Source organism: Diabrotica undecimpunctata, chromosome 3 (assembly GCF_040954645.1).
Source record: "Diabrotica undecimpunctata isolate CICGRU chromosome 3, icDiaUnde3, whole genome shotgun sequence".
Taxonomy (NCBI): Eukaryota; Metazoa; Arthropoda; class Insecta; order Coleoptera; family Chrysomelidae; genus Diabrotica; species Diabrotica undecimpunctata.
Window position 1 is genome coordinate 79,298,109 of NC_092805.1, and position 13,582 is coordinate 79,311,690.

Consider the following 13,582-nt stretch of genomic DNA (forward strand, 5'->3'; position numbering starts at 1 on the left):
CTTACTGAAAACTACTAGTATCTGTTTTTACTAATAACTAATTTCTTATTATGCAGAAGGGAATAAAACGGATGTACGGACTTGGCCAATGGTACCGTCAAAGATACAAAAATTTCCTTAGTGAAACCTATTCCAAAGATGAGATTTACATCCATTCTTCCAATATTGATCGCTGTTTAATGTCAATAACCACACTTCTAGCCGGTCTTTATCCTCCCAAAGGATATCAGTTGTGGAATGAACAACTAGAATGGCAACCTATTCCCGTCCACACTGAAAGTATATACGTTGACCAGATCATTACCGAAAATAGAGAATGCAAGTTAGTATTTATTTATCGTGTGATTTACTCATATTTGCTTTCTAAATTAATGTAAATGATATAAAAATTTACAGGCCAAGGTAGGTATGCATATCGTGCGATGAATATCGCCAAATCTATCATAAGTAAGTATTTTTATACTTACCTTTATTTCTATTTGTCGATCCATCATCTAACACAAATCATTATAAAATAATTATAAGTGCTATATTGTCAATGTTCATTTGGTTGCGTATCCGAATTAATAGTAATAATATTCCGATTACTCTCCGTCTGTCGGCACCTTTCTAGAAAAAGTTATGTCTAGTTTTAAGTGTATAATCTCAGTACGTGTTAAAAGGACAGAAAAACCTCCAAAAAGCAAATAAAAAAGGAACCAGGGCATTCGATGAATTTAACAAATTGATACGCAAGCAGATAAAAGAAGACGTTTATAAATATCAAAAAGATTATTAATATCAAGGTACAATATATTAGTACTATGAACAAGCTAAAATACTGGCATCAATCAATAGCGATCAAAAGACGATACAATAAAAATATGGTAAGGCGATATACAACACTATTTACTGCAGCACAGGATGATAAATTCAAGTCGTTGGAATCGAGAAGGCAAGAAATTTCTGTCAATGGAAAGTATTTAAGTCATCTTAGATACGCCGATGATGCAGTTAAAATAGCGACCGATTGTTACAAATTGGAGAGGATGATGAAAGAGTTACATATAAAACCCAACAAAAAATACTTAAAAATAACCTCACCAAAACGAAACTCATGTCGAAGCAAGATAACAAACCGGTAATAACAGTGCAGGGAACCGTCGTGGAACATGTGGATAAATACGTCTACATGGCTTAAAATGTAAAACTAAATAAAGAAAACCAGACAACGGAAATTGGTAGGGGAGTAAAAATGGGATGTGTTGCCTTTGAAAAGATGTCTTATGTACTGAAAAATAAAAAATACCTCAGAAACTTTAAACCAAAAGACTTATTAACTATTATATTCTCGAATGTGGTAATACAATAATATTAAAAGTGTTGCACAGAAAAGACATACAAGGAAATACGAGAGGCCTATATTCAAAATATTACATAGGTCAAGGGTTTTAAAAAAAAATGTCTAGTTTTAGGTCAGATATCAAGGCAGAGAGACGGAGAAATACCTATAAGGGTGTAACACTTCCGTGCTACAATAATATATACCTACAAGGCCTGAATCGCTCACTGTCGAAGAGAATTGGGCGGGGTTTTCTTAAACATATAGAAACTATATCGTAGATATAGTAGTATAGTAAGAAAATTAATGTATATATATATATATATTAACCCCAAATTTCGAAATTTGTTTACATTGAAAATAATATAGTTATTTATCAACTAGGAACAATGAAGAAGATAAACCTTTAAATTAAATTAGAACACTTCACTATATTTTCATTTTTTTTTGAGTTCATAATCATTTCTGTTGTCTTGAAAGTAGGTATAATAAAAATTGGTACAACCTTAATCTGCTCTGTTTCTCTTCTTATTTAATTAGTCACCAAATAAACCATTGATTTAGCTACGTACTATATCAAATCACCACCATCCTAGATAAGAGGGGTTGGGTATTCCATAAAAAGATACTGCTACTGGGCCATGATCTGGAATAACTCCATAGCAATACTATCTTGCGACGAGTATTAGAAATATAATATCAGCATTATAGCCTCTCCAATAAGGGTCTCTGAAATTGAGACCCACTTTGGAAACACGTCTTAACGGTTGGACGGTCTTAACAGAAAAGAGCGAAGCGCTATCCAGCGTGAAATCGGACTAGGCATGGTGGCACACCATACTAACCTTTTCAAAAGTGGAAATAGATATACAGAGAGGTAAGACAAACACAATGGACAAATGTAGCTACAATCTGGACTCACAGAATCCTTCTTTCACAACTCACGTGGGAACAACTCAAAGATTTCAGAACAAAGCGAAACAGAACACATAGAATATTTATGACTCAACTATAAAAATGTAAACAAAAAAAAATTGCATTATCACTCTCAAATTGGATAGAGTATTTCACCTATAACCAATATCATGAACAAAGCGGAATAAAACAAAACATATCTACAAATCATTATTTGAGACCAAATGCTCGCATTTAATCGAAATAATATAATTAAGATATTACCATTTGAAATTTCATAAGTAATATAAAGCAAAACATACTAGTGTTGTCACCAAGACACAAAACAGATAATTTACTGCGTAGTCGTTATGAGACCTAACACAATAAAACACAAAAAAAATAATGTTATCGTTTGTTCGGAAGCGTAGAGTCTTTCATCTATGACTTAATCCACGAATAACATAAGAATAATAAAACAATCGTATCATTAATGCCATAAAATACAAAATACAAATGTGTCATCGTTTGTTCGGAAGCATAGAGTCTTTCATCTATGACTTAATCCACGAATAACATAAGGTAATAACGCAGCGCGTCATTATAGACACATTTAGAAATACGCAAAGAAAAGGAAAGAGTTACTAATACTTCAAAATTGGGTACATTAAAGTTCTACAAAGACAAGCCTTAATAAGTTTACTGGGAAAGGTACACATCAGAATTTCTGTAAGACACATCTATATTTAGAAACAAAAAAAACTGATGTTTAGTTATTAGTATGACAACTAGAATTTGTGATAACTAACGTGTATCATCCGCCTATAATAGGGACAACATCGGTAGGTCAAATTCGGGTAGGGTTAACTTCGGGTAGGGTCTAAATAATTCTAGATTACATAACTAAACAAGTATTGGAGAACTAAAAAAGTTTCCTGACGCGGGAGGTTGTTATTCTAGATTTATTACTGAAATACAATTATGAATGGCTTATCGTTCCGACGAGTCAACTAGCGGGAATCCGCTTACTTCATCCCTAGCCTTCCTCAGTGTCTGGCCATTCAGAATAAAGGATGTTAGACAGCAATAATCTTTACGTTTCGAATAGAGAGTCGAAATTCGAAGGTCTTCACACTAAGAGTAAAACTTAGGCAAATGAACAGATACTATAATGAACTATCATTGGTAACTAGACAGAGGAATCTTGATATCTTTGGTATAGATACCAAAAAAATTACTTGGATTTATAAATCCGTAAAATAAGATAAATTGAATTTTGTATCCACTTGAAGACAACTAAAGGTATGTACAATTTATTGTAATATAAACTAACATAAGCATAAAAATATCACATTCTACCAAGGCATTCTAAAAATAAAATGAAATTAAATTTTGCAAACACCCTTAAAATCAATATAGGTTCTTGGTCGGGGTAGCACAAACTCAAGATCTCGATCAATACAAACTAGAGAGAGAATAATACCGAAGTAGAATAAGATAAGATAAAAATAAAATTTATGTCGAAAAGAAATACGACATATATACATATATATAGACATATTGAACACAATAAATGATCAATATTATAATAATAAAAAGTAAAACAGTTCAACGAACTGGGGTGCGAGCCAAACTGAGTTGCTCGGGAGATCGACGTGCGGAGTCTCCTACACTACTTCCAGAGGCTCGTCTCTTTGCGACAACATCTAAGATACACAAAATTATTAATTGGAATAGGGATAGGTCCACTAATCCACTTGACTATAGCAGGATGCTCCCTGACTAATAGTCAACACCACCGACATAAAACAAGGGTTGTTGAGACAGCTCAAAAAAAATTGAAACGTGTCAACTTCCTGAAGGGAAAGAAGCACTAGGGGACAGATTTGCCGAAGCAACGTGGTATTCAATGTACTAAGTACTAGGGTATCAGTGCTGTACTGACCCCACGCCAAAAAAAATTGGAAAGGAAACGAATCCTCTCCAGGATAAAGTTCGCGTTAGCGCAACTCTTCCTGTACATGGGCCACGGAGGGATTGAATAGTCACTGGAGAAGGTAGCAAAGATTAAGTACGCAAAGGCGTAAAGGGAATCAACTAAAAAAATTAAAAATTAAGAATGGACTGAACATTTTAGAAGAAAGGTATTAAAAATTTAAGAAAACTGATTTATTCGGTTTTAGACAAATCTGAATTATCCGACGAAACACTGACAGGTTGATAAGTTTTAGGTCTAAATAAAACAAAAAAAAATAAACAAAAATCACGACATATATACATACAAAATTAAACTGGATGCTCGATTTGATGAATCGACATCAGGTACAGTTCGTTGGCTATTAGGCACAACGACCAATGGCAGATTTCCATAAATATGGCTCTAACCTAACCAAAAGTGTGGAACAGACCAGTGTTAAAGTTTCTGGGAGCGAAAAGAGGGATGCTTCCAGCTCAACAAAAGCGGGTGGCCAACTAAGTAGCTTTAACAAACTTCGTTATGGTTATCCACTAGGTAGACAACCTAAATAGAATCAAACAATAATAAAGTTGACTATGACAGTCAAGCAATGAATGAATTTCCAACCACTGGTTGAATATTAAACTAACGCAAAAAAAGAAAGACAGGATGGCCAATAGTTCCATAAGAATATCTCTGGGATTGATCACAGAAGAAAATTTCCAAGCAAGGAAACTTCCAAAAGGACAAAAGAAGAAAATAAATCCAAACCGTTAATACATAATCTTGGAGAAGAAGAAAGAAAGGGGGTATATGGCATACAAGCCATAATCGATCCACAAATAGTTCAGTTTCAAACTGTTGTTTCCAAAAGAAACAAAAAAAAAGAATCGTAAGAGTCTTCCACGAAACAAAAACTTACGATACGACTTAAAAGGAACGGAAGAATCATTACAATCTTCCAAAGAAATAGAAAAATATTACAGTCCATCGTCAATAATAAAAAAAATCGTGATGTTTTATGTAACACACCACAACAATAAAAAAAAGTTGAACAGTAAAACATTTTTGACACCTAATTGAATCCAATATGGTCGTCATACAAATCACAAAGAAATGTTTACCATTCTTTAGCAGAACTCCAACAGAGTCAAAATAATATAAACTTTTAATTCTCAGTGGGTCATTTAACGGTAGTACCAGAACTATTTCAATTGTTAAACAAACGTTGGCTTAACGTCGACATAAAGATAAAAGATAAATTCACAATAGGCGGCAGCGGGTTGTTTCACCTCTGTATATACAAAGAGTCACAATAGACAACAGTAAACTACTCCAACCTTCACTTGTACCATATCGAGAACACAAGATAATAAATGAAAGCTTTTTAGCCTTAGCCAAAAAAGTCTAATATCAAAGCAAAAAGGTATATGTGGTCTAATAAACTATTAGAAGACCGCAAAAATGTCAACGACAAAAAAAAGAAAGCTGCTGGATATACCAGTAGTCTGACATCAACGCAAATAACTCAAGATACAATAATACAGGTCACGTGCCTGTACGTCCTACAGGACATCTCGAGAAAAGAAAAAGGTAAAACCACAAATAACAATAAATTCCAGTACCAAAAACATACTTCTACTACATCTGACCACACAAAGACATAAAATTAACATAACAGAAGGAGAATAACAATATTTCCGCTCTATATTCTCAACAACGACGCCTTAGGCAGAGAGAAACGAAGTCATATCATTACTTCCTTATACTTGCAAAACAAAAGAACCATGGACTGTAAAATATAGAAAGCATTTTCCTTTTCAGGAAATAAAATTTTCTTTTCAAAGTACGAAAAAGTTAAACTATGAAAAAATAAATTTTTAAAATAAACGAAAGACAAATTAAAAAGAAAATTTAACATAACAGACTAAACATATTACAAACATCCAAGATCAAAGAACTCAACTTCAAATCCTCGCAAAAAAATATTTCGCGTAAGTATTCTACACGAATCCAGATAACACATTTTAAAATTAGGTAGGTCGGGACAGCCTGTATATAGATATAGTTCCTGGCTGTTTGCCGCAAATAAAAACCATGAATCAAGGTCAAGAAATAAAATTCACTTAATTGATTTTTCAAACAACAAACGCTAAGAGCCATTTCGTTTATTTAAAATAAACACATTAAGGAATATATGAGAAAGAATTGAGGACTATAATATAAAATGCTTGAACATATTAGCCGGAATAAATTCAAGGTTTCAATCAATCTAAACACTAAAAAAAAGAACGACGAAATTATATTACTTACTTCATGAACGTAAACAAAATTTCTAATATGGAATGTTTATTTTAGATAGACGAGTCTGGAAAATAAACAACTAATGTCGTTCACATTAAGAATACCGACAAAAAGAAAATGCATGGCAAGCATTGGCGAATGATTATATCATCCTAAATACGTATCAGGATCTCACAAAACAACAGACGAGAACATTTCTACGTAATTTTACAAAGATTAAAAACGAATATATATATAAATACTTTGCAAAAAATTCTAAAATAGTAGCAGTGTTGATTTAATGAAAAATTGGATAAAACAAATACACAATTTAACCAAAAAAAATTGTTCAAAACATACAGACTTAATTAACCACATATACAGGGGGGTACAAATCAACCAATAATATTGAAAAAACTGAAGATACAGGAATATTCAAAAGCCCCACGTTGGGCGCCATTTTGTAACACTTCCGTGCTACAATAGTATATACAAAGCCTGAATCGCTCACTGTCGAAGAGAATTGGGCGGGGTTTTCTTAAACATATAGAAACTATATCGTATCTTAAATTCAGGCACAATTAGATAATATGAAATTATAATTTATTATTGGACGCCACCCCTGGTTTATCCTCGAAGGGGAAGAGCAAAAAAAAAATTAAGATTTATTGAAAGTTTACAAGAAAACTATTCTTTATTATTTCTTAGTAATGAACAAAAAGAAAACATTAAAAGTTACGTCATCCCAAAGGGATTCCAAAATATTATTTTATGTTAACATTATCATAAACAAAAAATCTTTGTATCGTATTAAATTAAGAATTGGTTATAAAGAAAATGAATGTATATATATATATATTAACCCCAAATTTCGAAATTTGTTTACATTGAAAATAATATAGTTATTTATCAACTAGGAACAATGAAGAAGATAAACCTTTACATTAAATTAGAACACTTCACTATATTTTCATTTTTTTTTGAGTTCATAATCATTTCTGTTGTCTTGAAAGTAGATATAATAAAAATTGGCACAACCTTAATCTGCTCTGTTTCTCTTCTTATTTAATCAGTCACCAAATAAACCATTGATTCAGCTACGTACTATATCAAATCACCACCATCCTAGATAAGAGGGGTTAGGTATTCCATAAAAAGATACTGCTACTGGGCCATGATCTGGAATAATTCCATAGCAATACTATCTTGCGACGAGTATTAGAAATATAATATCAGCATTATAGCCTCTCCAATAAGGGTCTCTGAAATTGAGACCCACTTTGGAAACACGTCTTAACGGTTGGACGGTCTTAACAGAAAAGAGCGAAGCGCTATCATGGCGCCTGATTCTGGAAATTGGGCGTGAGTGACAAGTTGAAAAATATGCTCATCTACCGGATATATTTGGGAATTACAGAAGAATCCTTGAGTCGGCTACAGGTAGGTACTTGACAGATAGATGGGGTTAGAAGTTTTATTTAAAAAAAAATTATTGAAATTTATAATGATTTTCTTTTAAATCTTTTGAAACGGTTACAAGGGCACTACTGAATATACAAGAGTATATAAGCAAGAAAAAATAAGGCAGGTATTTAGAATGCGCTGTCTTTTGAAATTCTATATAGACACTTTTGTGCAGTCCAATTTTGGTAGTTTATGATAAATTGTATTTGAAATGATTGTTATGATTGAGATAACATCGTCATAAAGACGATAATTATTTTTATAGGACCGTTTAACAACCACATAAATTTCGCAGAGATGTAAAGTTTTCAAGAATGATTAAAATGTTCAAAATAGGCTTTTTCTGGTCTTAAAAATAGATACCGTATAGTTTTGGAGACATTCGATAGTCTTCAAATAATGTTTACCTCCTGCAATCTAAGACCTCAGAGACACTCAAGATATGGTTGATTGCTTAAGGTTTTATGCTAGAGAGTGTGCAGTTTAAATCTTCATAAAATAGTTCTATTGTATACAGATGTCCCTTGACTGACGCATATCCAGTGAGGAAGCCTGTTATAACTCTAACCTAATTCCTGCTTTCTTTCCGCAGTACTTCCGCAGTACTGTCCATTTAATATACATTTTGCCACGTAGGGTATATTTTCCCAGTGAAAGTAATGTTGCCTTCGGATTTAGGTTTTGTTAAGTCGCGTACGAGACTTTTTGGTACTCTCAAGGCCAGCTCTGGACTAAGTATTTTGTAGCTGCTCTTCCAAATGTAAAATCTATATCAGTATGAAACTGTTATGTACCGCCAGTCAATCGAGTTTCTCTCGGCGTTCCTACTTTAGCCTAAAGTCCACCTTAGGGCTTTTAAAAGCCGCCATGGCTGCTTGGCTCTCTGTGCATTAAATGAGCTGCTTTAGTTCAAAATTTTTTTTCTCTATCAAAAATAAAAAGATATATTCTCCTGGCGGGATAGAAATGTTTAAATTTCCGCCACCAATATTCCTACACCCAAGCCTTCTGAAATTTAAGACCCGCCTGTGTGTCAACTATAACTCTGAAGTCTGAGTTGAGTGTTTCTTCTGCCCCATCCTCTACAAGGTTAAATGTCGACTTGGAAAGGTACTTTAAGTCTGTATCTGGGTACCATATGATCAGAAATCATTATCAATTTGATATCCCTGATTTTCATTAGTACGTTACTATGTCATGTTAAGTTGCGCAGGTTGTCTCGCAGTTTATATTATTCCATTTTCGCCTTCCTTTTTATAAAAATGCGTAGAGGAGGTAGATTCAGTAGAGCTTTCATAACAAACTGCTATTGGTGTGCCTCTCATAGCTCTTGTGATTTAAAACAAGCAAGTTTTTCCACTTTGCTAAGTTTGAAGGTGGCACTCTTTTTGGTTCATATTTGGCCATTACATCAATGTTACATATAATTACTAGTTTTAACACCAAAATAAAATTCCAATTTAATATATTATCTAGTTTTAAAACCCTTTCCATGGGTACGTCTGGATACCATTACCGTGGTTATTGCTCTCTTCTCTCCTCTGTATCTGCTTTTGATTTTCCAGGATGAATTCCCCCTTATTTACCAGATAGTGTAGAGCTGTTATTATAGAGAGTGCTGCTCAATACTCATACTGTCCTGTCAACCAATACCCGAGTCCCAAACTGGCCTGTGGTGTCATTCATTATTTTTTGTAAAGAAGATCATTTCTCTTTTGTAGAAGTATTGGACAAATCCCATCCGGACCCGGTTGTTTATATGGCTCAAATTATTAATTATTATTATTGTCCATTTGATTTTGTTTAGAGTTACCACTTCTTCCTTTGCCCTACCCTAGTTTTCCCTAGAAACATAAGTTATGATAACCAGTCTGCTGCCATTGGTCCAATGGTATCCGATTAGTTTTAGACTAAGGGAAATACACTCTGAACAGTTCTTTCGAGTCTCTTCGAGATTTATGACTGCTTTTAGGGTAAGGAAAACTTTTCTTTGAGTCCTTTATGGAGCCTTATAATCTTTCATCTGTTATATCTCCTCGTTATGCATACTTCACGCATTTCTATTTGCCCTTCTCAGTTCCTTATTATATTTAGTCAGAACTTCACGATAATCTCACCATTATCCTGATCTTGTAGTGATATTAAATTTTCGTCTGACTCATGTCGTTTGATTTGAAATGAAGTTATTTCATCAGAATACTTCCCTTTTGGAACTCCTTATTACCTATCTTCTAAAAATTATCTTAAATATCGATATAACAACCTCTTAAAGTTATTCTGCAGTGACATTTACGTCCAGTGTATGCCTATTAACAATGCCTAGACAATATTTCAGTTCTGCTTGATATGCTTTCTAATGAGATTTACGATGGTTACGATAAGTTTCCTTGATATGCTTATTTCTCTCGTAATCTCGACTTCCAAATCTTTCTTATATTATATACACTCGGTGCTAAAGAACATTTCAAAAATAGAGCTGTTTAATTAAAGAAATTGAACGAACATGCCTTCTTCGCCAAAAATATTACTCTGGCTCCAATTAGAAAAGTTTTTGCTGCTGGATGCTGCGCATAAAATCTTTACTAGGACAATAAATTATATACGGAATCGTAGTGTTAAAGCTATTTTAAAAGACAGGTGATTTTTCTATATTATATATATATATATATATATATATATATATATATATATATATATATATATATATATATATATATACATCCCGCTATCATTTAGAGCTCTTTTCACGTTGCAGTAGTTTAGCATCACCAAGAAATGCTATCATTTCCTATTTATAAGTCGTGTATGTTCGTTTAGAGCACCTTTGTAGGCTTGGCACCGTTGTCGGTTTTTCAATAATCCGATTTTTTTATATATTAAATTTTTTACATCAAACCATCATTGTAACCTCGGAAGGTAAAATTATTGTATTTGGTATCATTTTAAAGCCAATAGATGTTGCCAGTATTAATACTTAAAATTATATTTGAAAACATAAAAATATCGATCGGTTTGGTCGGTCGGTCAAGTTCAAATAATAAAGACATTGAATCTACCTGCCAGCCGGCTGATTTCAGCCGGCTGGGGTCAACTAACAGGTTTTTTTATATCAATGTTCAGTTGTTTTATCTATTTATTTAGATATTTTTTCCCAGAGAGTTGTGTCGGGGAATATTTTACATATTTTAATTTCCAACCTGTTTTATCGAAGCTATCAGTGAATAGTTTAAGATAAATATTAGGTTTTTATGGGATTAAGTCAAAAATATTGGTTGTGATTGTGATGAGAATTACATTTTTAATTATTTAATGTTTGACATTTTGATTTCCATTCAGGAAATCGTTCTCAAAAAACGTTTTTTGTACAAAATGTGTATACACATTTTTACATAATTTGTACAATAAACAAGGTTAAATATTGGAAAACATATCGTTAAATATTAGTTAATTAAAAATGTAATTTTCATCTCAATATCGACCAATAATTGTGGCTTAATCACATAGAAAAATAATATTTGACTTTGCCATAAGAAAGTAGTTCACGGAACCTCGCTAAATAGTTTAAAAAAATCTTATACAGAAATATAAATTCTAAATAGTATGAGGGGTAGCCGACGAAAAATTCGTAAAGACTGAGTTGACTAAAGTTGATTTTGCTTTGTTTTTTTAAACAATCTTAAAAGGCAAAAAGAAAATAATTGTTTGCTTATAAAACGTTTTGTATACATTCTAAAGAAAAACAATTCAAATAAATGTTGTAGACCATAAAAAGTTTTTTATGTAGACAAATACCAAATTTAAATACATAAATAATTGAGATAAGAAAAAACGAAAAAACCGTAAACTGTAAGATATTATGTTTGTAGTAATTTATAAATGTTAATAACTTTGTTTTTTGCCTAACGACAGGTAATATAGCTACTTGAAATTATGGCAATTGATGAGTTATTAAAGTGTGCTAAATATCAAGCAGATCAAAAAATATTTTACAATTTATTCAATTTGTTTATCACAGAAACCGATTATTTAAACAACTGTACTTGTCCAAACAGTATGACTACAAGTATTTTGTAACTTGCAATCGATTCTTTGCGCTTTCAGTTTTAGGGTATATTAAAAAAACTTTACCATATTATTAAATTTTTTATTAAAAACCAGTTTGAATAGGGGACTTTTTAGTTTTTAGACCACTTCACGTTTTTTTAGTTTCTTTGACAAGTGAGGATTGTCTATTCGGTTATTTCTTAATATGGGCTATGATCAATTGTCTAGTCAAGTCAACACTATTATAGAAGTTACCCATACTTTTTCAGTAGTCATTCAGACGGTTCATCTTAATTGTACCCATATGGAACATAAGCCCGAGAAAAGTCTTAAATTCTGTTTGTGTTGTCTCTTTCCAAAACGCAATCCTCGATTTTTCTGAACGACTTTGTGCAAATATTTCATCAGAGTCAATCAGGGTCACTTCCACCATTCGTTTAATCTACATTGTCTTCGCGAGATGCTTCTAACAATGATTGTAATTCAGCAGTGGTCAATCTACGTTTATGTTCAAATCTAGCTTTTTTAGATGTCGAAGGTATATTATTTACATCCATTTTTTTATAAATACTATAACTCACTTTTACGGAGGTAATTAACAATAAAAACGTTCTACTAGAAACTATCAACTTATCCAATATTATAAGGCCACTTGAGGCACAATACGTTTTTACTCAATAATAGTTCCTGTATAAGTAAAATTGTTTTTTAATGTGATTCAATAAAGCACACTAGACATATTGCAGTTTTGCCATCACATTCTTCAGAGTATGTTTTAACTTTTTTAACTTTTCTATCGGCCTTTCTACTAATCATGCTTCTTCTTAAAAATCTGTAACATCTTGTACACTTTCTTCTCTTTGTATTATCTACATCGCTTTGCCTGAGATGGTATTTTTGGATGTAACTTGTCGTGAAGGTTACAACATTTCTTCTAAATATTAATTTCACTGCCACTTTTCGGTACCACTTCAGAATTTTGCGTATTGGGCTTTGGTAAGAAGCCACTTGATCACTAAAATCAACACTCTTTTTCACCAAGTTATAATCGAGAATAGTTTGTGGTTTTAGTACTTGTGTATAATTTTTCTTTTCATTTGATTAAACCAAGATACAACTATTATGTTTAAATGATGTAAGGAATAAAACTGGTTTTTTGTCGACTCATTTTATCACTTGTAAAATCAATAATGGGGTTAAGTTCCATCCTGAGTAACTGGTTGCAACTTTTTTAATCGAGATTTTGGTTCTACATGTTTTTATAGTAAAACATCTGCACATGAATAATTCGTTTCTTGAACAATGATTTCAATTCATCGACCAATATTCTAAAATAAGGTCGTCCTTTTTTTCTTCTACATGTGCCGAGCTCGATTATCGAGCGTTGGCTATCAAATTGGCTATAGTAATTTTGTTGACGGCAGCTCGGAAAAGAGATGCAGAGGATCTGTTAAGCCAATCTCTCAGGTTTCTAAGCCATGACGTTCTTCTTCGACCTGGCCCTCTTCTTCCGTCTACCTTGCCTTGTATTATTAAATGGAGTATATTATATCTCTCTGGGTGGCGCATAACATGGCCAAAATATTCAAGTTTGCGATTTTTAACTGTTTTGACGACTT

The 13,582-nt window shown here is 32.6% G+C and overlaps 1 protein-coding gene across 3 annotated transcripts in view; it reads left to right on the forward strand.

The window, feature by feature from the left end:
- The window catches only part of LOC140436944 (prostatic acid phosphatase-like), a 124,789-nt gene that overhangs the window by 58,272 nt on the left and 52,935 nt on the right, over nucleotides 1–13,582 (forward strand). For all 3 annotated transcript variants that reach the window (XM_072526124.1, XM_072526125.1, XM_072526123.1), the window contains one exon: nucleotides 57–322. In XM_072526124.1, coding sequence (XP_072382225.1) covers nucleotides 57–322 — 266 coding nt within the window. The remainder of the gene's footprint in view (nucleotides 1–56; nucleotides 323–13,582) is intronic.